Source organism: Pleurodeles waltl, chromosome 12 (assembly GCF_031143425.1).
Source record: "Pleurodeles waltl isolate 20211129_DDA chromosome 12, aPleWal1.hap1.20221129, whole genome shotgun sequence".
Taxonomy (NCBI): Eukaryota; Metazoa; Chordata; class Amphibia; order Caudata; family Salamandridae; genus Pleurodeles; species Pleurodeles waltl.
In genome coordinates, this window is record NC_090451.1 from 707,719,029 (window position 1) to 707,746,321 (window position 27,293).

The 27,293-nt window shown below is 44.0% G+C and overlaps 1 protein-coding gene across 2 annotated transcripts in view; it reads left to right on the forward strand.

Annotated features, from left to right (window-relative positions):
• The window catches only part of LOC138266930 (kinesin-like protein KIF1C), a 272,097-nt gene extending 245,105 nt beyond the window's left edge, over positions 1-26,992 (forward strand). The window contains exons 19-22 of one of the 2 annotated variants that reach the window (XM_069215707.1): positions 1,459-1,639; positions 5,408-5,480; positions 23,640-24,242; positions 25,745-26,992. In XM_069215707.1, the coding sequence (XP_069071808.1) occupies positions 1,459-1,639; positions 5,408-5,480; positions 23,640-24,242; positions 25,745-26,704 (1,817 nt within the window). In that variant the 3' untranslated portion in view covers positions 26,705-26,992. The remainder of the gene's footprint in view (positions 1-1,458; positions 1,640-5,407; positions 5,481-23,639; positions 24,243-25,744) is intronic. The other variant, XM_069215708.1, reaches the window with a different exon arrangement.
• The last annotated feature ends 301 nt before the right edge of the window (positions 26,993-27,293 follow it).

Below are 27,293 nucleotides of genomic sequence, written 5' to 3' on the forward strand. Positions count from 1 at the left end.
ACCGGTGATTAAGGAGGACCTCTTTTCAGTCTATGCTAAGCGTATGTATTACAGCCACACATGCCTTGAACAGAAATGGGCACGTAGTGCTGTATATTCACAGGACCCCGTTATTCGGCTCCACATTGCCTCTTCAGCCACCATGCAGCAAAACAGTCTAACAGTGGAGGAGAGAGCCATACCCATTACCAGCAAGAGGAGGAGTCACCACATCTCGTGACTCGAAAGACTTTCTTCAAAGAAAAACCACTTAAACACATCTGAATCCAACACTAGGTGACAGGATTTTGCTAAGCATGCGACTCTGTAGCACTACATGCCATGAACAGGTGCCTAGTGGGTAAGTAATATTTTAATTTTCAAATATACTAAACCCATTTAGCTATTCAGAATTGCTAAATGGGTTCAGGCAGTCATAAGGAATCACTGTTTGGAAGGGGCATGTTTAGGGTGTCCCTTCCAAATAGTGATTACTTATGGTATATATTAATGTTTTGTAGCCAAAATGTGCTAACAAATCATAAGTGATATACCAATAACTCAGAGGATGTGCTCACAAATGGAAAGTGGCACCCAGGGAGCTCCTTCCCTTTGTGAATGGTCACAAAAACAGATTTTAGGACCAGGCAGTGGTTCATGGGATCACTGGCTACTCTTTACAAAAAAAAAAAAAAAGGGGGTTTTACAGACTTTGTGTTTTTTGTAAACACATCCCCAAAATGGACTGCATTTAAAAAAAAAAAAAAATCCTTATTTAAAAGCAGTCAGACGTTGGACCTCTGACCCCAACAACCACCATCCTAACCATCCTGTTGATGGCAGCGAATCATAGTGGGTCAAAACTTGCAGTCTACTACATTAATATTCATGAGATAGTTCATATTGGGACCCACTGTGATTCATTATTTTGCGAACTGACCTTTTAGTATATAGTTCTGTTTACAAAATACCATTGGATTTGCTAAAAGTTGCTGTGCAAATTGTGACCACTTTTAGCGAATCCAATGTACGTACATCTGAGCCTAAGAATCGGATACAGCTGACTTAATGGTTGCAGGTTTTCTACAGCACTGGTGGACAGTTTATGCATCACAGTTTTGTTTTACCATAACATAAACACATCCTGGACTGAAAACGTTCATACTATTTCATAGCACTGTTGCAAGGCCGACTCAAAATCGAATCGAATGGTCAGAAAGCTGACGTTGGATCAGTTCTACAGTGTGAATTACTCTTATACCTTCTCTTGAGGAAGATCCTGTTCCCATCTATTACTTTGTACATAAGTGTCTGTAATTAGATTGGACTTCACATGGCCTAACCTTTGTGCTGCATGGGACAATTTTGCCAACCTCTATTTTTATTTTGTGAAGTGCATTATCCTTTTTCTCACTTTTGTGTGTTTCAGTATATTTTTTCTACTCAACCCTTCAGTTACGCTCTTTCTGGTCTCTGCAGGTAATAGGATAGTACTTGGAAAGAACCATGTGTTCCGGTTCAATCACCCTGAGCAGGCCCGACAGGAGAGGGAGAAGAGTACCATTCTGGAAACGCAGGTGGAGTCCGTGGACTGGAACTTTGCACAGAAGGAGTTGTTGGAAAAGCAAGGCATTGATATCAAGCTGGAGATGGAGAAAAGGTGTGCGTCTTGGCCCCCTGTTTTTGCCTCAAACAACACTTAGTACTGGTGAAAGGGGGGTTAACATTAGCCAAATTTGGCTTAATGGAGTGGACAGCACATCAGTGTTGATACAGAATAGCTGAAAGATGCATCCTGTGGATCAAGATATGTTCTGGTTTTTATTTATTTGTTTGTAATCTGATGAGCAGATCTTATTTTTGCATTGGTCTCATGGCTTTGGCAGAATATGTGATGGTGAGAGGAGGTGCGTCTGTTAACTAAAACGTGAGTGTGATCTTAACATTGAAGTCTTGATTTCATCTCCCTTTTCCCCTGTCTAGTGCAACAAGTTTGCACTTGAATGATCATAGCAGTCTCAGTATTAACCTAGTGAGCACAGTGGCTCTGCAGCATGAATCTTTCTGCATTCCTACAGGTCCGGAATTGTTTCTCTTTTTTTGTCCTTCTTTATTTCTTTCTGTTTTTGGTAAGTTGTCATTGTTGAACATTTGGTGTTATGTCTGTTCTTTGCTGATGTCAGACATACACCCCAGAAGCCTTGCAGCGTGGTTGCCAACTTCGGCTTCTTTTTACTGCCTAGGGTTTGGATGCAGAGGAAGGAGCTCCTGGACGAGCAAAAGAAAGAATCTGGATTTTGAGAGAAATCTGCATTTTTTTCCCCTTCTCCAAGGACAAAACTCAGGGTAGCAAGGGAAATCACTGTCCTTCACCGAAAACCTCTGGGTTTTCAACTCATGTCATGCATGAGCTCGTTGGCGGCATGCACTGGAGAATACAGGGGGGGCATGGAGCCTACTCCATTCAGGTTCTTTCCTAAATGCCATAACAGATTCACACAAAAGACCAGTCACAGTGTCTAACTTGTATCTAACCAAGGACCACTAGGTGAAGGACTGCAGTACCAGTGCGATATTCCAGTCAAACACACTGAAGGCAAGAGAATAACAGAGGGGCAGCACGCCATGCCACAGGTGCAGAAACACCGGCTCGTCCGGCCATACGCTGCTATAAAGCACACCAGGGTACTGAAGTGGCGCAAGGGCAAGATTTGGATGCCAAAAGGGAGACGTAGTTGAAAAAATAAACGTTGAGAGATGCTGAATGCCGCAAACACAGGGTTACACTCTGAGGGCTGCCGGGGGCTAAGCCGTAAGCGTTGGATTTTATGCCCCCCCATAATTACACCGACTGCAATAGTGGGGGCAGAAACAAGCCCAAAGAGCGACTCAGATCCAGACCGAGGTATACTGCAGACGGCAGCACTCTGAACAGCCTTGTCCTCAAAGGATAATAAGAGCGCAGGAGGGAAAAGGAGTACTACAAAGGGGAGCCTTTGGTGCTGAAAAGAAAAGCTCCGACGATTGATGACGAACAAAATGCAGTTCCTGTCAAAAAGAAGAAGAAACGTCTTCAGGCTGATATGGAAGCTCTCTTGAGGTGCAAAAAAAGTTTGACTGCTCTATGAAGAGAACCAGGATTCGGCTTCAGATGTCGACCTAAAAGCTAGTAGAAGTTGAGGTCAAAGAACTGGAGATGCTGGCAATACCAGAATTGGTGCAAGAGCACAAAGAGGAGATCTTAAAGTACGAGGAGAAATTTGACAGAGCACTCTACTAGCAGGGCACTTTCGATGGAGGAAGCTCCAAGAAAGCATGACAGGACATCGATATAGATCATAGAACCTGGACGGAGGACAGTACGGTCCTGAAATAATTTCTCGACGAGGGAATCTTTTACACCTTGTGAAAAGTACACTTGACTTCCATTGTAGCATATATAAGGAAGGGGGTCATAGTAAGGATTCTCTTCCAGTCTTAAACTGTCACAGTTCCTAGAAGGGACAAAGAGACTGGTACTCCCCAGAGCAGCCCCAACACCGATGTGGAATATAAACCTGGTGCAAACAAAGCTCAGGAAATCACCTTTTGAACCCATTCCAATTGTGCAGGCCTAAAATTCCTTACATAAAAAACAACCTTCCTAATAGCCATCACATCCTTTTGCAGGGTAAGCAAACTCCAATCACTCACAGAACAGGAACCATACACACAAATCTATAAAGCTAGAGCAGTAAAGAAAACTAACCCAAACTTCCACCCCAAGGTAGCCTCACACTTCTGCTTTAATCAGACTATACATTTGCCAGCTTTTTTCTAGCAACCAAAGTGACAGATAGAACTTACTCTTCACACACTTGACGTAAGAAGGGAGGTGATGTACTCAGTACAGAAAAAAAAAAACAATCCTTTGCCTCATCAGCTAGGGCTGCAGCTGTTGCAAAAGTGGCTGTCACGACAGTGAGAGTGACACTAGTAGAGAGACCAAGTGTGCATTCCATAAGAAATAAAGGAAGAACCCTCATCTTTGTAATGAACGTCTTGATCACTGACACCTGCAGTGCAGCAACATGGTCTCTCCATACACATCCGCAGCAAATTCGTCTGTGTGGACATTCAAGTCAAAAAGGGAAATGCAAGTGGGACAGAAAGTACTTATGTGCCTGTTCACAAATACAGACTCTTTTTCACCCAGCCTCCCACATGACAAGCAAACACCATTATTTAATCTATTTGCAGCATGTCAGTCAAGAAATATTCATACTCCAAAATTAAATGGTTACTTACCTGTAGGTGTAGTTTTCCATCTTGAAAACTTTCTGGATTCATATGTGAACCTCCCAACTCTGCCAGAAAACAAGTGCAAGATTTGCAGCAGGAGAGGGATAATGTGAGTTCACCAGAAAAAAACAAAACTGAAGATGGCATCCGCTCTCTGGGGCTTCTGGGGGATAGGTCTGACATCAGTAAAGGAGAGGTATAGCACCCAATTATATCAATGCCCACTTACCAAAAAGAAAAGTGAGACAGTGCCAGGTCCAACAATTAGATAATGGAAAAATGCACGGCATGTGTATCCAGAGAGTCTTCAAGCTGCAAAACGACTCCTACAGGTAAGTAACAATTTTGATTTTATTTACAGGACGTATGCATGCCTGTGCCTCCTGCTCACTACAATGAAAAGTTCACAACATTTAGTAAAAAAACAAAAGTGTGAACCTGAGCTTGTGCACTGGGAGCCATGCACCTTGACGTGCATGCATATCTAGTTGAGTTTTTTTATTGTTAATTGATGGACACTCATCCTGTCGCATAGAACTGGAGTTTGGGGCATTCTTCTGGTTATGCATTTGAATGTCAGCAGAATGGCTGTACTCCTGCTGGCTCTGAGCAGCTCTAAGGCGCTTGACTTTGAAGGTTTGTACCAAATCTCCATTCTGGGAATCACCACGCGCTTCCAAATAGACATCTGTTGCAGCTGCTTAATCATGAGATTCATAAATCGAGTACCTTTAAAATGGATATGAGGAAAACCAATAAAGGAGGTTGCTAGTAAATGTCATGCTAGTGACAGTAAGCAATATATAAAAACATGTATTAGCTCTGCAAAGATTCAGTTTCAATCAGAGACCTCACAGCCTACTTAAAATAAATTGGATGCTGCTGGATATTGAGGTTTTGTTGGTTGTAGAATTGTCTAGAATAAGTGAGCTGGAAGAATTTTACAAGAGAATGAGTGGCGAGAGAAAGGATAACCTTTCAATGCAGTAGTGAGTGTCACCGAACAGATGCCAGTGAAAGAGTAAACAAGGCAGTGGCAGGTTGAAAGTCAGAAGGGCGAGGCAGACTGCCTTGAGGGCTATTAAGGGGTACATTTGGGCGTTGCATGCACTCCTGTGAGCTCAAATCTTCTCCCATCTTCCACTAGGCTGCAGGATCTGGAGTACCAGTACAAGCGCGAGAAGGAAGAAGCAGACCTGCTACTGGAACAGCAGCGGCTGGTAATTCAATTAAAAGATTCTGTGTGATTTCATTGTATAAATGTCAACTAAATCCCTTTCATACTGTTATTTAAATGGGAAGGAATCTCATCAATATGTGGGATTCACTCTGGTGGAAAACTTCATCCATCTACTCTTTTGTATAATTGAAATCATCTAACACTTCCATCTCTAATGCAGCAACTTACTTTTCATTCTTTTTAAGATTCACCACTCACACTTTACCAATAAACATGTTGTGCTTGAATTGAACGACAGAAATACTAGTAGATCATTTAAAAGAGTATGACATTTTCAGTAACCTAATGTTTCAACTGTGTTGTCAAGTTACGCTGTCTAATTTAAAAAGGTTAAAAATCTCTGGGCCTGATTCACAAAGGTAAACATACATTTTTTGTAAGTTTGTGATTGCTTGCTATTCACAAATGGATTTATGAATAGACCCCACACATCTTTTATGTGTGGAGGCTCTGCAATCGTAAAGATAACATTCGTATATCCATTTAGAAATACCAAACCATCATAAACTTTCACTAAAGTGTAAGTTTACTTTTGTGAATCAGGCAGTCTGTCTTTACTCTTGTGATTGTTGAGATTTACTTGGAGCCCGCAGAAGGCTGGACAACACCTTGCACTAAGATGTTTTCAAAATTCCTATTGGCTCCCCCATATTCCTTACCTGAAACCCTTCCTTGACCTCATACCTTATTCCGAAAATGTTGCTGTAGTCTCTTGACGTCAAGTGGTGTTATTTGACAACGCTCTGAGTTACACACCCAGTGGAATCCATTGTCATCAGGTCCTTATTTTTTAGCACTTCTGAAATTTCCTTACCACTTTTTTTTGCTGAGGAAAATTGTAGTCAACAAATAACAAAAGCATCATGTCGCTGAAGTTTTCAGGCTTTAATCTACGTGGCCAGTGTTGACAGCAACACTCAGTCACTGAACCACCCAAATACAACCTCACTTCCTGTGGTGCCTGTGTGTGTGTCACACAAACAGCTTCCGATTTGTATGCCCTTATGCACCTAAAGGCCCCTAGGGAGCATGAAGTCAATCTTAAATTGGCAACTCTAAAGCAGGAATCCCAAAGAACGGTCCAAATGTCGCAGTCAGAGTTGCTCTTCCAAATGTTGCCATAGGAGGCACATGTGGAAGCGTTCTTCCTCGTCATCGCACAGGGAAAAGAACATGCACTCGCACTCAAGTGAGCACCATTTTCAGAAACACCTGCACTTCTCCATGTAGCTTTTTTTTTTAAGAATCTCTTGTAGATGGTCAGATATGTCTTAAAGTGCCAGGATGCCTAGTGGTGGACTATATTAACCTCCAATCATTGTGGATGTTATCCTTCTGAACTGCAGAAAGCAGATTTACCTAAAGATAACTGAGGATGGCTATTGTAGGCAAGTTCGGCAAGCCATAAAGATGTTACCCAATCGTTAGACTCTTGTTACAACTTGCAACACAAATATTTTTTCAGACTTTGATTTAGCTTGTCTGTTTATCCATTTGTGGATGGTGGCTAGAGGGCACGAGTATATCAATGACCAAAAGATTACAAAGGGTTCTTCAAAAACTAGTGATTAACCGTGGACCACTATCAGAAACAATAACCACTGGAATCTATATGGTTACATTAAGGATTGTACAAAGACAATGTTAGAGTGGCTACACAGGGCCAGCCTTTTAAAGCTATAAATTGTGCCATTTCATAAACTACCACGTTATTAAAGACCTACTTGTGCAGTAGCAAACCCATACATAGAATCCAAGACTATCGATTGCCAAGGGCATGGTGCACAGGTTAGTTGAATAAGACCTTATGGTTGGTGACAATGCTTATTTAGGAACAAATTGCACAGGGAGAAACATATTCCTTTGAGTCGTTTGACATAGATTGCCAGCAGAAACATCCTTGCAGTAATTGCAAAGGTTTTCTGCAGAGCAAACAGCTAAAGGGGAAGTATGGCTCTACTACAATGCAATTAATGCAATGTACCCCTTTTGATTTTAACTATATCTGACCCACAGGTTGGTAAGCTGATCAGATATTTTCATGAAAATCATGCATTACAACACATACTATTTTATCTGACCGATTAATCAAAAGCTTTCTGTAACTATATGTTCGGTGGCATGTGTAGCTGCAGATACACATGCTGTGCATAGTCCGCCGTCTGGTGTTGGGTCGGAGTGTTACAAGTTGTTTTTCTTCGAAGAAGTCTTTTCAAGTCACGAGACCGAGGGACTCCTCCTCCTTTGTTTCCATTGCGCATGGGCGTCGACTCCATCTTAGATTGTTTTTTTTCCGCCATTGGGTTCAGACGTGTTCCTTTTCGCTCCGGGTTTCGGGACGGAAAGATAGTCAGAACTTCGGAAAACTACGTCGGTATTGTTTCGTTCGGTATCGGGTTAGATAGAATCGACACCGAATCGTGAAGAGCTCCGGTAGCCCTTCGGGGTAACTTCGACCCCCGTCGGGGCCTGGTCGGCCCGACCGCGTGTAACATCGACACCGATGGAACGAACCCCGTTCCGATTCTGTCCTAAATGCCATAGTAAATATCCATATACAGACCAACATTTGGTCTGTAACTTGTGCCTGTCGCCCGAGCACAAGGAAGAAACGTGTGAGGCCTGTCGTGCGTTTCGGTCCCGAAAGACGCTCCGTGACCGAAGAGCCAGAAGGTTGCAAATGGCGTCCACGCCGACAGGACAACGAGGGTTCGAGGAACAAGGAGACGAAGAGGAAGCCTTCTCCATCCATGAATCGGACTCGGAGGAGTTCGACGTCGAAGAAACCGTGAGTAAGACGTCGAAACAAGCACCACACGGGAAAACAGACAAGGCCCAGGGGACGCCACTGCCAACAGGCCATGGCTCAACCCATAAAATAGGTGACCGTCCATCGGCACCGAAAAAGGGCGAACCGGTGCCGAGATCGTCCGACTCGGGTCGAGACACAGGCACGCAGCAATCTCGGGACCGAGAAAGTGCTGCCGAAAAGGGTCGACGCCGAGACAGCGAAACCGAAGCTGCTTGACGCAGAGACAGCGGCACCGAGGATGATCGACGCCGAGAAGGCTCGACTACAAAAAAGAGAAAATTCTCTTCGGAGCCGAAAACAAGCAAAGACACAGTTTCGGTGCCAAAACGCCCAGCAACCGAACCGACTGCCAGCTCGTATTCAGAAGAACAATCACTGTCCTCTCAAATGCGCAAACACAGATTTGAAGAAGAATTACAAACCACTGACGTAAACCACACCCAGAAGCGGATCTTCATACAGAGTGGGACAGGGAAGATCAGTACTCTTCCCCCAATCAGGAGGAAAAGGAGACTCGAGTTCCAAACACAAGAACAAACACCACAAGCAAAAGTGGTGAAGAAAGTAACTCCACCACCCTCTCCTCCACCTGTAACTCATACATCACCGGCACAAACTCCGTCACATTCACCAGCTCATACCACCATGAGCCAAGATGACCAGGACGCTTGGGACCTATACGACGCCCCAGTATCAGACAATAGTCCTGAGTCGTACCCTACCAAGCCCTCACCACCTGAGGACAGCACAGCGTATGCACAGGTGGTAGCTAGGGCAGCAGATTTCCATAACGTGTCGTTACACTCAGAACCTGTCGAGGATGACTTCCTTTTCAACACCCTCTCCTCCACCCATAGCACCTATCAAAGCCTGCCTATGCTCCCGGGAATGCTAAGGCACGCAAAACAGATCTTTAAAGAACCTGTCAAAAGCAGAGCGATAACTCCACGGGTGGAGAAAAAATATAAAGCACCGCCCACGGACCCTGCTTTTATCACATCACAACTGCCACCAGATTCAGTTGTAGTAGGGGCAGCTCGCAAGAGAGCCAACTCGCACACATCAGGCGACGCCCCACCTCCGGACAAAGAGAGTCACAAGTTCGACGCAGCTGGAAAAAGGGTTGCTGTACAAGCTGCAAACCAGTGGCGCATCGCAAACTCTCAGGCACTCCTAGCGCGATATGACAGAGCCCATTGGGATGAGATGCAGCATCTCATCGAGCATCTACCCAAAGAATTACAGAAATGGGCAAAACAAGTAGTTGAGGAGGGACAAAATATCTCTAATAACCAAATACGCTCCTCTATAGATGCAGCGGATACAGCTGCAAGAACAATAAATACCGCGGTAACCATAAGAAGGCACGCATGGTTGCGCACATCCGGGTTTAAACCCGAGATACAACAGGCAGTGCTCAATATGCCGTTCAACGAACAACAATTGTTTGGACCCGATGTGGACACGGCAATTGAGAAATTGAAAAAGGACACTGACACGGCCAAGGCCATGGGCGCACTCTATTCCCCGCAGGGCAGAGGCACTTTTGGCACATTTCGCAGAGCACCCTTCAGAGGGGGGTTTCGGGGTCAAGCCACACAAGCCAGCACCTCACAATCAACACCGTCTACCTACCAGGGACAGTACCAAAGGGGAGGCTTTTGGGGCCAGTACAGAGGGGGACAATTCCCTAGAAACCGGGGAAAATTTCAAGGTCCCAAAACCCCTACAACCAAACAGTGACTCACATGTCACTCAACCCCTTCACACAACACCAGTGGGGGGAAGACTAAGCCAATTTTACAAAGCTTGAGAGGAGATAACAACAGACACTTGGGTCTTAGCAATTATCCAACATGGTTATTGCATAGAATTTTTCCAAATCCCTCCAAATGTCCCACCAAAAACACAAAACATGTCAAAACAGCATTTAGACCTTCTCGAATTAGAAGTTCAGGCATTACTGCAAAAGGACGCAATAGAACTTGTACCACGTACACAAAGGAACACAGGAGTTTACTCACTGTACTTTCTAATACCAAAAAAAGACAAAACACTGAGACCAATCTTAGATCTCAGAACACTAAACATCTACATCAAATCGGAACACTTTCACATGGTCACGCTACAAGACGTATTACCACTGCTAAAACAACAAGACTATATGACAACCTTAGATCTAAAGGACGCGTATTTCCACATACCGATACATCCCTCGCACAGGAAATACCTAAGGTTCGTATTCAAGGGAATACATTACCAATTCAAAGTGTTGCCGTTCGGTATAACGACCGCACCAAGAGTATTTACAAAATGCCTAGCAGTAGTAGCTGCACATATCAGAAGGCAGCAAAAACACGTGTTCCCCTACCTAGACGATTGGCTGATCAAGACCAACTCCCTAACAAAGTGTTCACACCACACAGAGTATGTCATACAAACCCTCTACAAACTCGGTTTCTCCATCAACTATGCAAAATCACACATTCTGCCGTGCAAAACACAGCAATACTTAGGAGCGACAATCAACACAACAAAGGGGATAGCCACTCCAAGTCCACAAAGGGTTCAACATTTTTACAAGGTTATATAAGCCATGTATCCGACACAAAAAAATACATGCAAAGATGGTATTAAAACTCCTAGGCATGATGTCTTCATGCATAGCCATTGTCCCAAACGCAAGACTGCACATGAGGCCCTTACAACAGTGCCTAGCATCGCAGTGGTCACAGGCACAGGGTCACCTTCTAGATCTGGTGTTGATAAACCGCCAAACATACATCTCGCTTCTATGGTGGAACAGTATAAATTTAAACAAAGGGCGGCCTTTCCAAGACCCAGTGCCACAATACGTGATAACAACAGATGCTTCCATGACAGGGTGGGGAGCACACCTCAATCAACACAGCATCCAAGGACAATGGGACGTACATCAAACGAAGCTGCATATAAATCACCTCGAATTGTTAGCAGTATTCCTAGCGTTGAAAGCATTTCAACCCATCATAACCCACAAATACATTCTTGTCAAAACAGACAACATGACAACAAGGTATTATCTAAACAAACAGGGGGGAACACACTCGACACAGCTGTGCCTCCTGGCACAAAAGATATGGCAATGGGCAATTCACAACCACATTCGCCTAATAGCACAGTTTATTCCAGGGATCCAGAATCAACTAGCAGACAACCTCTCTCGAGATCACCAACAAGTCCACGAATGGGAGATTCACCCCCAAATTCTAAACACTTACTTCCACATTTGGGGAACACCTCAAATAGACCTATTTGCAACAAAGGAGAACGCAAAATGCCAAAACTTCACATCCAGGTCCCCGCACAGGCAGTCTCAAGGCAATGCTCTATGGATGAATTGGTCAGGGATATTTGCATACGCTTTTCCCCCTCTCCCTCTCCTTCCATATCTAGTAAACAAATTGAGTCAAAACAAACTCAAACTCATACTAATAGCACCAACATGGGCAAGACAACCCTGGTACACAACACTACTAGACATGTCAGTAGTACCCCATGTCAAGCTACCCAACAGGCCAGATCTGCTAACACAACACAAACAACAGATCAGGCATCCAAACCCAGCATCGCTGAATCTAGCAATCTGGCTCCTGAAATCCTAGAATTCGGACATTTAAACCTCACCCAAGAATGTATGGAGGTCATAAAACAGGCTAGAAGGCCATCCACTAGACACTGCTATGCAAGTAAATGGAAAAGGTTTGTTTGCTACTGCCATAGTAATCAAGTTCAACCATTACATGCATCTCCAAAGGATGTAGTGGGATACTTACTACATTTGCAGAAATCAAATCTGGCCTTCTCTTCCATAAAGATACACCTCGTGGCAATTTCTGCATACCTGCAGATTACCCATTCAACTTCACTATTTAGGATACCTGTCATTAAAGCGTTTATGGAAGGCCTAAAAAGAATTATACCACCAAGAACACCACCTGTTCCTTCATGGAACCTCAACATCGTCTTAACAAGACTCATGGGTCCACCTTTCGAACCCATGCATTCTTGCGAAATGCAATTCTTAACGTGGAAGGTTGCATTTCTCGTTGCCATTACATTTCTAAGAAGAGTAAGCGAAATTCAAGCGTTTACTATACAGGAACCTTTTATTCAAATACACAAAAATAAGGTAGTTCTAAGAACTAATCCTAAATTTTTACCAAAAGTTATTTCACCGTTACACTTAAATCAAACAGTAGAACTACCAGTATTCTTTCCATAGCCAGACTCAGTAGCTGAAAGGGCACTACATACATTAGACATCAGAAGAGCACTAATGTACTACATTGACAGAACAAAACTAATTAGGAAAACAAAACAACTGTTTATTGCATTTCAAAAACCTCATACAGGAAACCCAATATCAAAACAGGGTATAGCCAGATGGATAGTTAAGTGTATCCAAACCTGCTACCTTAAAGCAAAGAGAGAGATGCCCATTACACCAAAGGCACACTCAACCAGAAAGAAAGGCGCTACCATGGCCTTACTAAGAAATATTCCAATGAACGGAATATGTAAGGCAGCCACATGGTCTACGCCTCACACATTTACTAAGCACTACTGTGTAGACGTGCTATCCGTACAACAAGCCACAGTAGGTCAAGCCGTACTAAGAACTTTATTTCAAACTACTTCCACTCCTACAGGCTGTGCCACCGCTTTTGGGGAGATAACTGCTTACTAGTCTATGCACAGCATGTGTATCTGCAGCTACACATGCCACCGAACTGAAAATGTCACTTACCCAGTGTACATTTGTTCGTGGCATTAGTCGCTGCAGATTCACATGCGCCCACCCGCCTCCCCGGGAGCCTGTAGCCGTTTGGAAGTAATCTTCAACATTTGTACATTTGTAAATATATTACTTAAACTTTATTTTGTACATACTTATTCATTCCATTGCATGGGCACTATTACTAACATACACAACTCCTACCTCACCCTCTGCGGGGAAAACAATCTAAGATGAAGTCGACGCCCATGCGCAATGGAAACAAAGGAGGAGGAGTCCCTCGGTCTCGTGACTCGAAAGACTTCTTCGAAGAAAAACAACTTGTAACACTCCGACCCAACACCAGACGGCGGACTATGCACAGCATGTGAATCTGCAGCGACTAATGCCACGAACAGATGTACACTGGGTAAGTGACATTTTCAATACATACCCTGAAAGAGATTTTTTCTTTGCAGGTTAAAACTGAAGAACAAAATCAAAAGTATGAGGGTCTCGGCTTCAGACTGTTTCTCAAGCTTTCTTGCCATCTCTTTATTGGGGGCAAAGTTGGCTTAGATGCAGATGCCTCTACTATACTATACTATATACTAGCAGAAATAAACTACTCACTCTCTCCTTTTGTTCTTAGCAGTGATCCTAAGACGGTTGCTCTGATTTGTAAAAAGCACATATTAAAGGAAAACTTTGGGTCCTTTTGTTAAATTATCTGGTGAATGTAGAGCCATTTAGTATTTAAATACAAAAAAAAGAACTCTCATTAATCTCTCTAGTTGAAGCACATTAATATAAATATATTACAGTTCCTCAGATTTTTGATTGTTAGTAACTTTGTGCACGTTTGACGAATCTCCACAAAACTTTGCAGACCTATAGGTTTTACTTCCCTGGTGGATGATTCAGTGTGTTATGGTGATTGGTCAGGGGGTGCAAAGCAAAAAGGGGCATCCCAAGATGCATTTTTCCACCTTAGTACTCATGCGTAGCGTGCAAACCTCCAGTCCGATTTCTATGAAATGTAGCAGCATTATACATTATGGGGTGCAGATGATCCTTTTTTGGTAGTATAGGTAAGTAGGGCAAGTATTTTTTCTAAGTTATAAGTCTTGGTAACTTAATGATATCTGAGGAAGCAGAAGGTTTTGCAAAATTTCACGAAAGTACCACGGTACATGACAATGACAAGTCATTATGTGATTGGCTAATGACTGCATTGCTAAATGTTTAAAGTAGCCATGTTGTTGTAAATACACTTTGACTGTGTTCTGGGTTAGCACCCTAAATATAGGCAAATATTAAGTTTTATATTTTTCCTTACCTATTACCACTTCAGTAAAGTGGCAATAAGTAGGGAAAGTTATTTAAAGTTTTAAATATATTTTTTAAACAATTACTGCAGCACTTAATTGGAAGTACCAAGGTACTTGAACAAAATAAAAATTGTAACAAAAAAAAAAAATTGTACTACACTATATAACATGAATATAGTTTACTACAGTGTATTTTCGATTTTTTTTAACATATTTTGTTTAAAAGAAATTAACCCAGTAAAGCAGTGCCAGCAATACTACCTAGAAAGTACTGCGCTACTTACAAAATGTTTAGAAAATGAATTTGTAAATAAAAAATACACAGTACTACACTATATTTCACAAATATAGTAAACTACACTTTATTTTTTTGCATATTTAATTTTTTAAATTTTCGTGTAACCATCACAATACTTTCTAGGTGGTACTGCGTAAACTTAAAAAAAAAAATATATATATATGGAAAAATATTAATACATATCCCTACCTACAAACACTTTTATAAAGCAATAGGTAGGGAATAACAATAACACCTACTACTTAACCTACATCTAAGGCCCTAACCCAGAACAGAGCCAAAGTGTGCTACAAACTACTTTTTTAAACGCAGCTATTAGCCAGTCATATACTACCTTGTGGTCAGCATGTACTGCGCTACTCCGCTGCACACTACAAAGCTGTGTTTTATCTCTTATAACTTTAATACTGCTTAACCAGTTCAGACCTAATAACAAAAATGTCATTTTCCACCCCATTATACATATTCCTGCCACATTTTATCTAAATCTGTTCAGACTTTCTCACTGTCTCTTTCAGCTGCACCTTACTACACCACACGCCATTCCACTCTACCACACGCTATTCCACTCTGTGGCACTCCACTCTATTATACTCCACGCCAATCCACCCTACGCTATTCTACTCAATGCCACTTCACTCTACGCCGATATAGTCCCAACTGTTCCACTCTAGGCCACACCACTCTACAACACTCCACTCCACTTAACCTAATTCACTGTGTGAGGGAATGGGGGAGAGGTCTTATTTGGTGTAGTTGTGCGACCTTACCTTGTAATACACTTACCAACCCCTTTAGGTCCAGTAGGTTTTGTTTATTTAACCCTTAGCTCAACCCTTGGTAGCTGTGGCAATGAGCAGCAGAGCTTACCCAGAGGTACATTTGTATAGCATTTAAACAGCAGCAAAACAAATGAAGAAGAAATCGACACGCCGCTCAAGAAATCAGACACCAGTTTATAAAAATGTGCTTTATTTTTATAAGAATTTAGACACCGGAAATAAAAAGATACACTGGAGGGTTCTGGAGATATGAATTTTACAAGCGATTAAAAAATCAAAGCAATTTCACTCAATCGCAGACAAGCCTTTGCAGTGTTACACAATTGGACGTTTAGAAACTTTTTCAAGGAAACTTAGGTAAGTGTCAATGCGGTTGGTTAGAAGTACTTGAGGAGACCAACTCCAGCAGTAAGCTAGTCAGGGAGACGAGCAAGGTCATCATGAACAGTTACTGCCACAGAAAAAGCCGATCTCCATCAGTTGCAGGCACTTTATCCCCATTTGACGGAGGTCTTGCTGCATTGATTACTCTGCCCACGAATATGGTGAGAGGGTCCAGGTTGCAGGGTCGACATCCTCTCCAGTCTGGCCGAAGACCCGTTGCCACTGGACTACTGGTCGCCAGTTACCGCTGGCACAGGCCAATCCTTCCTTGGTCGATAACTCTACTTCAGAAGGTCTCAGCAACTCTCCAACAGCACTCACGGATGCAGCAAACTCAGATGCAATTCTGTGCTGCAAGGCAGCGGGTGTAGCAGCTTGAAGACTTTGGGCTGCCAACTTGTCTCAGCAGGCTTCTTCAACTGTTGTGTTCCTGTACAGCGAACAGGAAGCCAGTCAGCTGGCCCTTGGAGGTCTCTTGGCTTGGCTGGGCTCTGGAGACTTCTTCTCCTTGAGCAGAACATGACAGGCACAGTCCCTCACTTCACTAGCCACCAGGTGCAGCAGTTGCACCATTCCGCCCATCTCAGGATGCACCATTCTGCCAACTCCCAACATGGCTAAACACCTCTCTGGACACTCGGAGCTCCCCCGTCTACCCCCAGGGTGTGGCTACCAGAGTGCTACACGCCCCTGGAAAAAACAGTTTGACAACTGGCTACTCCTTTCCTGTCTCCAGTGCCAGCCTGTGTGCCTGAATAGTAGAGTACCACTCTCCTAAGTGTTACCCATTTGCCCTTCAAGGGTGGCTTCTCCTTTGAGGCTCACCTTTTGGGCTAAAAAAATATATGGCTTCCTTCAGAAGGGAGGTAACACTGCTTTACCATTCACGCCCCTTTTGTGTTCTTTCTTGGGGTCATTAGCACATCTCCCCAGGAGGTCAGAAAGCTTTCTGCAGGACAAGCCCTGTGTACATCAGTAAACGGGCACTAGAAACCTTGGGCAACTAGAGTGGCAACTTCTAAGTTTGCACTTTGCCCAGCAGTGACATTAAATTAAATGTAACCATTAAATAGAAATTAATGTACTGATTATTTTGATACCAAAAAGTACAAACCTTAGTACTTCCATTCAGAGGTTAGCGGGCTGAGGTGGCTGTCTGTAACTGTTCTTGCTAATGGGGCAACTAGCCTTTAACAGCAATTACGGGATTTTATTACTGGAACATGTAAACGTGCAGGTTCTACTTTTAACATATAGCACCCTGCCTTAGGGCTCGTTAGGTCTGCCATACGGGTGACTTGTATACATTATAAAGGGAGGTTTGGGCTTTTTCCATTACTTTAAATAACAAAGTCAAGTTAGCAGTTTTAAACTGCCCTTCTAGTCTTACAGTGGCAGGCTGAAAGACATGTTTTACCTTGTTGTACACTTGAGGGCACAACCTGTGCCGCAGTCCACGTGAGACACCTCAATCTACAGGCCCTTGGTACCCATGGTACCATATACTTGGACTTACAAGTAAGTCAGATTATGCCAAATGGGAACAAGCCAATTAAACATACACCCTTTTAAGGGTCAGGACACATTCCCCGAGTCCTGTTAAGCTCTGGGCATTTGAGTCTTTACACCAGTACCTAGTAGCCACAAGTAGGAGCAGAAAGTGGTGAGTAACCCTGCAAAAAGCCTGTTCCCTTACACACTCTCCCACTTAACTCTATGCCACTCCACCCTACACTATTTGACTCTGGCACTCCACTGTACGCTACTCCACTCTGCAACACTCCACTGTAAGACACTGTCCTCCACTGTACTCTATAACACTCAACTTGGTGACAGTACACTCTGGGCCTGATTACAACTTTGGAGGACGGTGTTAAACCGTCCCAAAAGTGACGGATATACCACCTACCGTATTACGAGTTCCATAGGATATAATGGACTCGTAATACGGTAGGTGGTATATCCGCCACTTTTGGGACGGTTTAACACCGTCCTCCAAAGTTGTAATCAGGCCCTCTATGTTTTGAAACACCTTTTTTAAAATTAAAAACTAAAGCAATTGAAATTAAATGAAAAAAACAAAAGTAAAAACTTCGTTATAGTTAGGAAAACTTTTTTTTTATTCCTATAGAAACTAAACTTAAACTACCCAAACATTACAAATTCTAAAATTACAGCTATGCCTTAAATGTATTATTTACGCACCACCTTTAAATTAATATTACTTTGTTCTTTCTATAAATGACAAATTTAAACTACACAAAGATTAGAAATCCCAAAGTTATAGTTATACTCGAAGGGCCAGAAGTATCATTTTATCCAATAGCGATGACCTATTTGTGCTTTTTTTGCGAATCGCAATTATGTAATCGCTATTGGAATGTATGAAACTCCAAGAGTTTCATACTGCGATTCGCAAGGGCTTGCAAATGGACCTATCTCATTAATATTCATGAGGAAGGTCACAATTTGAGAGCCATTGCATATGGCTACAATCACCAGGATGGTGGCCTGCTGAGCAAAAGCAATCTTTTTTTTTTTTTTTTTTTTTTTTTTAATGCAGCCCGTTTTCCTTAAAGGGATGCGTTTAAAAATAAAAAGTTTTCATGCTCTTAAAAAATGTTTTCGCATGCATTCACAAAGTGAAAGGGCTCCTTTGCGAATGGGTTATCACCAATTTGAAATTGGTGGTAACTGCAATTGTTTTGCGACCGCATTCACAGTCACAAAACAGTCATACATACCTCTGCAATTCGGTATTAGGAAGGGACACAACTTGACACACCCCTTCCTAATACCGAATCGGTATGTAGTCGCAATTCCAATTTACGAATCGGTAACAAGTTACCGAATCGCAAATTGGATTTGTTACATACCAAAATGCAGTTTTTGCGATCGCAAATGGCCCTTTGAGCCATTTACGATCGCAAAACACTTTGAAACATCTGGCCCTAAATGTGTAATTTACGCACCACCTTCCGATTATTACACCTAAGGCACTTCTATACACACTTGAGTGAACTTGGTAACCACACTACATTAACTGTAACTCGTGGCTTCTCCACGCACTATTACACATTTTCATATTGCATTTCTTATACCTCTTGAAATTATAGCATTCATAACAAAGCTTATGACATCACAAATCACATCATTTGGCAGAATACAGTGCATGTTAGAGTGGCGAGTTAATGTAGTTCTACAGTGTGTATGGAAGTGCGTGAGTTGGACGACTCGCCTGCGCCACGTCCGGTGTATGTATCTGTTGCAGTAATCATAAACCTCCCACTGACCGCCCCTGGACATCACACTCTGAGGAGGCTAGAGCTTTGGGCTTGCAGGCCAGTCATGTCTGGCACTGACACATGGCCATGGTCTGCTCCAAACAGAGGAGTATAACCTGATGCCTGACCAGTCTTTGGCATCAAACTCTTCCTTGAAGACTCACCTTCCCACTTCGACCACTGTTTCGGCTTGGGCCTCGATAATGCCATTGAGGCCCACATATGAGTCGAGGTCCTTGGGGCCAAAATCCAGCTTGGTAATGGGAGGTCATTAAAAATCTTCAGCTCTGAAAACACAGGAGTCAAGGGCCGCCTCCTCCGCCGCTTCAGAGGATCTCGATCAGCCAATCCTTCAGCACCCCCAAGGAAAAGTCAATGCCAGACAGCAGTGGGTACACATAAAGCCTGGCATCAGGCAGATTCTACCTAAGCCTCCACCCCAGACAATATATAGTCCAAGATCACTATATGACCCACCTTAAAACACATATTCCCCCCTCACGGACAACCCTTGGGAGGTTTATCGCATGGAGCCCCTTTGGTGATATTGACTTAGACCTCTACCCAGCTAAACCTTCTCCAAGACAACACCACATGTTAGTACGAGGTTTTGCAAATGGCAGCCACTTTCCACAGGTTGAAGATGCAGAAGAAGCCTGAGGAGGGTGACTATCTCATGGAGACCCTCTCCTTCACCCAGAGGTCTATGGAGTATTTGCCTATGTTCAGGGGGAGTCGGAGGCCCGCTCCTGATATTTTTAAGGAGCCGGTGAAGGGCGCGAGTCATGTCTACAGTTGATTAAAACAACAAAAACAACACAATACTAGGCATCTGCTTCGTACCCACCTTACGTAGGGCATCATCTACCATCCGACTCACTGAGTGTACACACAGGACGGAAAAGTGCTTATTCCCAGTGTACAGAAGATGCACCTCCTCCTGCCCGGGAGAGTAAAAAGATTGATGCGGCAGGCAAACGTGTCACTGTTCAGTATTCCACCCATTGGCTTATTACCAATTGCGTGGACCTGCCTTCTCGGCACTACAGGGCACACTGGGATGAAATGGAGGAGTTAATTCAACACCTCATAGACTGGTATAAGAAAAGGGGTCAGTAGTTGGTGTTGAAAGGGCAAATCATATGCAACACCAAGATTATATGTGTCCTGGATGCATGAAACACCGCTGCTCGAAGCACAAAGACTAGTGTCCTCGTTTGTAGACATGCCTTGCTGCATGCTGCGTGTGCCGGGTTTCAAATCAGAGATGCAGTTGCATCTGATCAACCTGCCTTTGATGGTGAGCAGCTCTTCGGTACACAGGTTGACCAGATGTTGGTAAAAATTAAGAAGGACACGGAAACAGCCAAAACCATGGGTACCTTACCGACCCCATCTGCCAGACAACTGTAGCAACAAACACCCTCTAAGGGTTGCTGTAGAGGAGGATATGAGAACAACAAGGACAGGGGAAGAGGGGCGGCCCCCAAAAGGGACTCTCCTTTCAAAAAAATAACTCCCTTAACCTCCGCCCCGACCATATAACCTCTCTTCGGGTTAGATAGCTAGGGTTTGTGTCCCGTTGGACAGAGATTACCTCAGACTTGTGGGTTATATATGTCACGGTAAAGGGTGCTGTCTAGAACTCAAACAAACACCACCAAACATTAGTCCTGCAGGCACAGACTTAGCCTGGAACATCAGCGTCTCCTCAAAGAGGAGATGCGTGCACTGCATAGCAAAGGTACCATAGAACCTGTGCCACCACAACACTGCAGCAAAAAGGTATACTCCCTACATTTCTTATTCTCAAGAAGGATGGGTCTCTCAGACCCATTCTCAATTTTAGGCCCCTCAACAAGTACATCCTACCAGAGACGTTCCACATGGTGACACTCCAGGATTTTTTGTCCTCTACTACGTGACAGCCCTTGGCCTGAAGGATGCCTACTTTCACATCCCCATCCACCCTGCACATCGACTGTACCTCCTGTTTGTGGTTAGCATTATCAGTTTGGAGTGCTCCCCTTCAGAGTAAGGCCAGCTCCAGAGATCTACAAAGTCCCATACAGTGGTAGCCACTCACCTCAGAAGGAGTGGAGTGCATGTTTTCCCTTACCTGGATGATTGGCTGATCGAGGGTGCAGCGGAGCAGCAATGCCTAGTGCACACCCAGCCACTGTACAACAGTTGCACAGCCTAAGCTTTACTCTCAGTGCCACCAAGTCCCTTCTACACCTCTGCAAATACAACCCTTCCTCTGGACCATACTTGGCTCCCACGCAGGGAAAGCATAGCCATGCCCAGCAAGGCTACATGCATTCCAAGCGCTGCTTCCTCTTTTTCAGCCAGATTGTCCTGTAAAAGGCATTTTGACATGGAGCCGTACTCGTCGTTCTCTGCATTTCTAGAAAAATGCCAGACCCAATATTGCAAATAACCATCACAATGGAGGCCTCCCTCATTGTTTGGGGGTCACACCTTTAGGAGTTGACTGTGCTAAGATTGTGGACGCCCAATCAACTGACTTTCCAGATCGACCACCAGGAACTGCTGGCCCTCAAGGCGTTCCTTCCTTGCATTCAAGAGAAGATGACACCACTCCGGACTAACAACACAACTGCCCTGTTTTCCTTTCAGAAACAGGGTAGCACACACACTCTGCAATTGTCCTCTTTAGCTCAGGGCATTTGAGGATGAATGGTACATGACAAAGTCCACCTAATGGAAGAACACATACTGGGGTGGACAACAATTTTGCCGACCTTCTCAGCAGGGTGCAGCAACAAGTCTACAAGTGGGACCTCCACCCCTAAGTCCTCTTACCAAAGTTCCAATGTTGTGAGTTCCCCCAGATAGACCTGTTCACCACTGCAGAAACTGCACAATGCCCAGACTTTGTCTCCACGTCCCCACACCCACAGTCCATTGACAATGCAGTATAGGTGAATTGGTCAGGGATTTTTGCCTTCCCCACTTCGTCCATTCACGGTTTGCAGGCTTCAGCAGACTTCTATCACCCTCTTATTAGTACTCCCAACCTGGGCCAGGCAACTCTGGTTCACCACTCTCCTAGAACTGTCTCTTAGGCCTCACTAGAAGCTGCCTAATTGGCAGAAACTACTCTCACAGAATCAAGGTAAACTGATGCATCCGACCTCACGCTGCTCAGTCTTGCGTTTTAGCTCCTGAAGTCCTAGAGTTTGGATAGCTCAACCTCTGTTCAGAATATATGGCTGTGCCCACAGTCCACAACCGGAGCCTGCTATGCTGGTAAGTAGAAAAGCTTCATACACTACTGTCTTCCTAGACGTTTTGCTCCTCTTCAAGCAGCAGTCCTGGATATGGCCTGTTACCTGCCCCACTTGCAGAAGTCAGGCCTTGCATACCCTTTCATCAGACTTAATTTGGCAGCTGTTGCTGTTAACATTTCAAAACACTCTTCCCTTTTCAGGGTTCCTGTTATTATGGCTTTTATCGAGGAAGTCAAGCGGGCTATCCTACCAATGGTGCCACCGGCCCTGTGTGGAGCCTCAGTAGTGTTTTAATAAGGCTTATGGGATGTCCTTTTGAGCCACTTCACTCATTCGCCTAACAAATTGTTTCTTGGAAGGTAGCTTTCCTAAAAGCTGTTACTTCCCTCAGGCATGTTACGAGAGCTTTAAGCTGCTAGTCTAAAATAACCTTTTTTTATCCAAGTTCTCCACAATAGATTAGTCTTCAGACCAAACCCCAAGTTCCTTCCAAAAGTGGTCTCTAGTTTCCACCTTAATCAGACTATAGAACTCCCAGTGTTCTTCCCACACCCACAGTCTGTAGCAGAACAAGCTCCTCATGTCAAAAGTTGTCAAAAAGCTCTTATGTATTACATTGATCGGACTAAGCCATTCTGAAAGAGACAACAGGTCGTAGTTTCTTTCTCTAAACCACACAAAGGCTGTGCTTTGTCCAAAGCAGGTATAGTATGTTGGTTGGTCAAGTGCATACATGCCTTTTATGCCAAAAGACCATTGCCTGTTCCTCCCAGACTCCACTCAACCCTTAAAAAGGGAACTTCAGTGGCTTTCCTGGGTAATTTTCCTGAGGCTGACATCTGTAAAGCAGCCACTTGCTGTACTTCCCACACTTCTCTTGTTCATAACTATTGAATTACTGTTCATGTGCTTCAGTTATATCCCTCCTTTATCCTTTTTTTCAAGAGGCTCGTGATTTTGATCCGCTGTTTCACACATCTTCACTTTTACAGATGTCACCGGAGCTATTTACCTCTTACCATTACAACAATACAGGCCCTTTGTAGTATGTGTATTCCTTTTCTCATTGCTCTCTCTTACGAATAAAAGTGTGTCAGTCACACCAAATAAATGCTGGTTTTTTTTTACATACATTTGTAAAACATTTTGAAATAGAAGTATCTAGTGTATAAATGGCTACTAACTTGAAACTGAGTTAATTCTCCAATTTACTTTTTTGTTTTTTTAATTTTCCTTAGTATGCAGACTCAGACAGTGGAGATGACTCTGATAAACGCTCATGTGAAGAGAGTTGGCGTCTAATCTCATCCCTTCGAGAGAAGCTACCAGCAAATAAAGTTCAGACCATTGTTAAAAAATGTGGTCTGCCCAGCAGCGGCAAGAAACGAGAGCCCATCCGGGTGTACCAGATACCTCAGCGACGCCGTATCACCAAGGACCCCAAGTGGGTGACCATGGCAGACCTAAAGATGCAGGCTGTGAAGGAGATATGTTACGAGGTTGCCCTGAATGACTTCAAGCACACCAAGCAAGAGATTGAGGCCATGTCTATTGTCAAGATGAAGGAGCTCTGCCGTATGTATGGCAAGAAAGACCCAAACGAGAAGGACACCTGGCGGGCAGTTTCTAGGGATGTATGGGACACAGTAGGAGTCGGGGAGGACAGAAATGAGGAAGGAGAGGGAAAGACCAAAACGGGTGTCCACGACCTGCGGGCCCACATAGATAAATTGACAGACATCCTGCAAGAAGTGAAATTACAGAACAACATGAAGGATGAAGAGATTAAGTCTCTCAGAGACCGCATGATGAAGATGGAGAGGGTGATTCCAGTCCCACAGGTAAGACATACAGGTTAAACTAACCACTTTCTCTAGGAAATGGCCTTGCATAAGGCTAGGAGACTTGCCCTGGGAGACAGAGTCCTAGCAAAAGAGAAAGAGAGAAGATAAATGGGTTTAGCACCCATGAACGGTGAAAGCAATTTTATAATAAGGGGCAGAGTAGAGCACTCTGATCCTAAAGTCCCCAAAGGGATTGTCCCCAAGTATGATGATGGTGATGATATCACCAAGTGATTCCTAGCCTTTGAGAGGGCCTGTGTTTTGGGAGAGGTTAGCAAACGGCATTGGGTCTCTCTCCTTTGAGAAATGATCTCAGGAAAGTGCAGGGATAGACTCCTGACACTTGGTGAGGCAAATGCTGGGTCTTACGACTTCACAAAGGACACCGTGATTAAGGGCTTTAGACTCACCAGTGAGGAATAGAGTCAGGTTCAGGAACACTCAGAAAACCCTGAGTCAGTCCTGGGTTGATTTTGTAGACTTTTCAGTGAAAACACTAGTTGGTTGATTAAACAGAAGTCAGGTGCACGATTATGATGGGCTTTATTATTTGATTATGAAGGAACATTTGTTAAGTAACTGTACTTCTGAAAGGTTGCTTCAGTACCTAGTAGAGCTGGTGCCAGTCTCTCCCCAAGAGTTAGGGAGGAAGGCTGATCATTGGGTGAAAACTAGAGTGTCCAACAAAAGTCATGGAGGGGGTAGCAAAAAGAAAGGGCCAGGTCCCCATAGCCTTTAACTGGAATGTGGGACCCATCGGTGAGTTGGAGACACCAGAGGGGTGTAAACGCTTCCACTATCTACTGGGGAATGGAATCCCAACCAATGCCAGTGAGAGATACCTGTGCCAGTCACACCATTGTGCATGACAGGCTGGTACTCAAACCAGTATATCCCAGGTGAGGCTGCAGAGTAAGGGTTATCCCAGGGGAGGTCACTGATAGGCATGTGGCATAGTGCCCCTAGAGACAGTGGGTCCTTTAGTTGACAGGTGGTAGTCAGTTCAGATGTCCCTCTTGATTGTCGCCCTGGAAATGACCTCCGAGAGGTTGGTCAAAGGCCAAAAAGAGGAAGTGGTCCAGTGCCAAACCTCTCCCAAGGACTCTGGGGGTGCTGCTCCTGCAGTTACTGCAAGTAGGCCCCAGAATTAAAGAAGAAAGTGCAGGAAAGGTGGGCAACTTTTAGCCAAAGTTCCAGTGAGCCAAGTAGATTCTGCTCCAGTGAGAGAGAACTCCATGGTTGGCCCTGGTGAAGCCCAGCCTGTTGGTTTGGCCTTTCATATCCTAAAGAAGGGGAAGAAACAGGCTTGCACATGCTTGAGAGAATGCTTTGTGTTAAGAACGAGGCTTTCAGTAGGAGGTCTTGCACAATGTCACAACTAAGATACACAAGAGTACGTACAGGGTTCGAGCATGTATTTTCTGTGCTAAAGTATTGGTGATCGGCTCATAAAGGTTATGGTTTGATTTGTCATTAGAAACTGTTGTCATATTTTGCAGGATGACATCACAGAAGAGGAACTGGATGATGAAAGGAGCCTGCTGTGGTACAACCAGGTTATGGCAGATGAGGAAGCAAGAGAAGCCCGGGAAAGGTATGGAAGCAGGGATTCACTGGACCGTGAAGCATGCAAAGAGAAGAGGATAGCTCAGCTGATGGAGGAAGACCCCGCCTTTCGACGAGGCAGATTGCGATGGCTGAAGCAAGAGCAGACTCGTCTGCAAAACTTGCAGCAGCAGCAGATTCTCAAGTGCTTACGCAAGAACAATAGCCCGGGCAAGTTTGTGCCACCCTACGACTGTAAGCTGCGTTTCCCTTTTAAGAGTCACCCACATCATCGTTATTCTTGGGGGCCTAATTCAGGCTTCATGGAAAGTGGAGATGATGCTGGAGGGGAGGAAGGCCCCAAAGAATCGCCACCTTTGGAGGCGACGGAAAACGGCAGCCTCCCTATTGAAATGGCAGAAGAGAAAGAGAACGCAACAGAGCAGGTAGAACAAGTGATAACCATCCCACAGATACGAACCCAAAGCCCTCAGAGAAATTGGCACCATCACAGCCCCAATGCCCAACATAAACATTATCACCAGGGCAACAGGCAACGCCCAGAAAACCAGCATAGATATCGCCGCAACTCCTTGGACAATGGGAACGGCAAAAAACCCAGACCTCATCGTCAGCACTTATCCCCACACGACAAGGAGTTCTCCAGTCAGGAGCAACTCCAGGGCCGGAAATACAATTATTACCATCACCAGCAAAACCCCTACCAACAGCACAGACCAAACCACTACCGAAGCTATTACAACAACAACAACCGCTATGCTGGCGGGGCAGAGTTTGGTAATCCCCAACCTTATCCACAGCATGCCTACAAATACTACTCTTACACTACCCCCCCACGAATGCGTAGGCAGAATTCTGCTCCTGACCTCAAGGATCGAGAAGCTCCCATCTAAACAGGGAGAAGACAGAAAGACAGTGAATCAAAACTGTAAGGACAACACATGTATGTGTAGGATAAGAGCAAGATGCCAAGTTGGTGTGTGGAAGTGAAGTGGGTGATATGAATGGTTTGCTCCATGTCTGTCAGTGAAGGGAAGGTTGCAAAGACTGATGCTGACCTGATGCAAACTACAGACACGAAAGGTGGCATTCTGGAAATGGCAGCCAATAGATAGGTCTTTCCTTGGGAGCCGGTGCAGAAAAAATTGCTTTTTTTCTTCATTGTTGTAAGGATATCTCCTAAGAAAGAAAATAAAAATACAATACTACAGTAGGCAGTTTCAAACTCCAGTTCCAGGATTCCTTGGGTTAGGCCTAGATTCTGGCAAGTTGAGGGAAAGGCAGTCCTAATCAGTGTATAGTACAGTTTTGTCCGAGCTTAATCAAGCGTGTCAAACGGGGTTCAGTTTATGGCCCATTGCACTTTTTAATGGGCATTCAAGAGGCCCTTGGGCTGTAAGAAGCTTAAGGCAAGGTTTTTAGACAACAATATTTAAGTAATTTTTGCAGTAAACAATTAAAATTGGTATTTACTGAACTTGC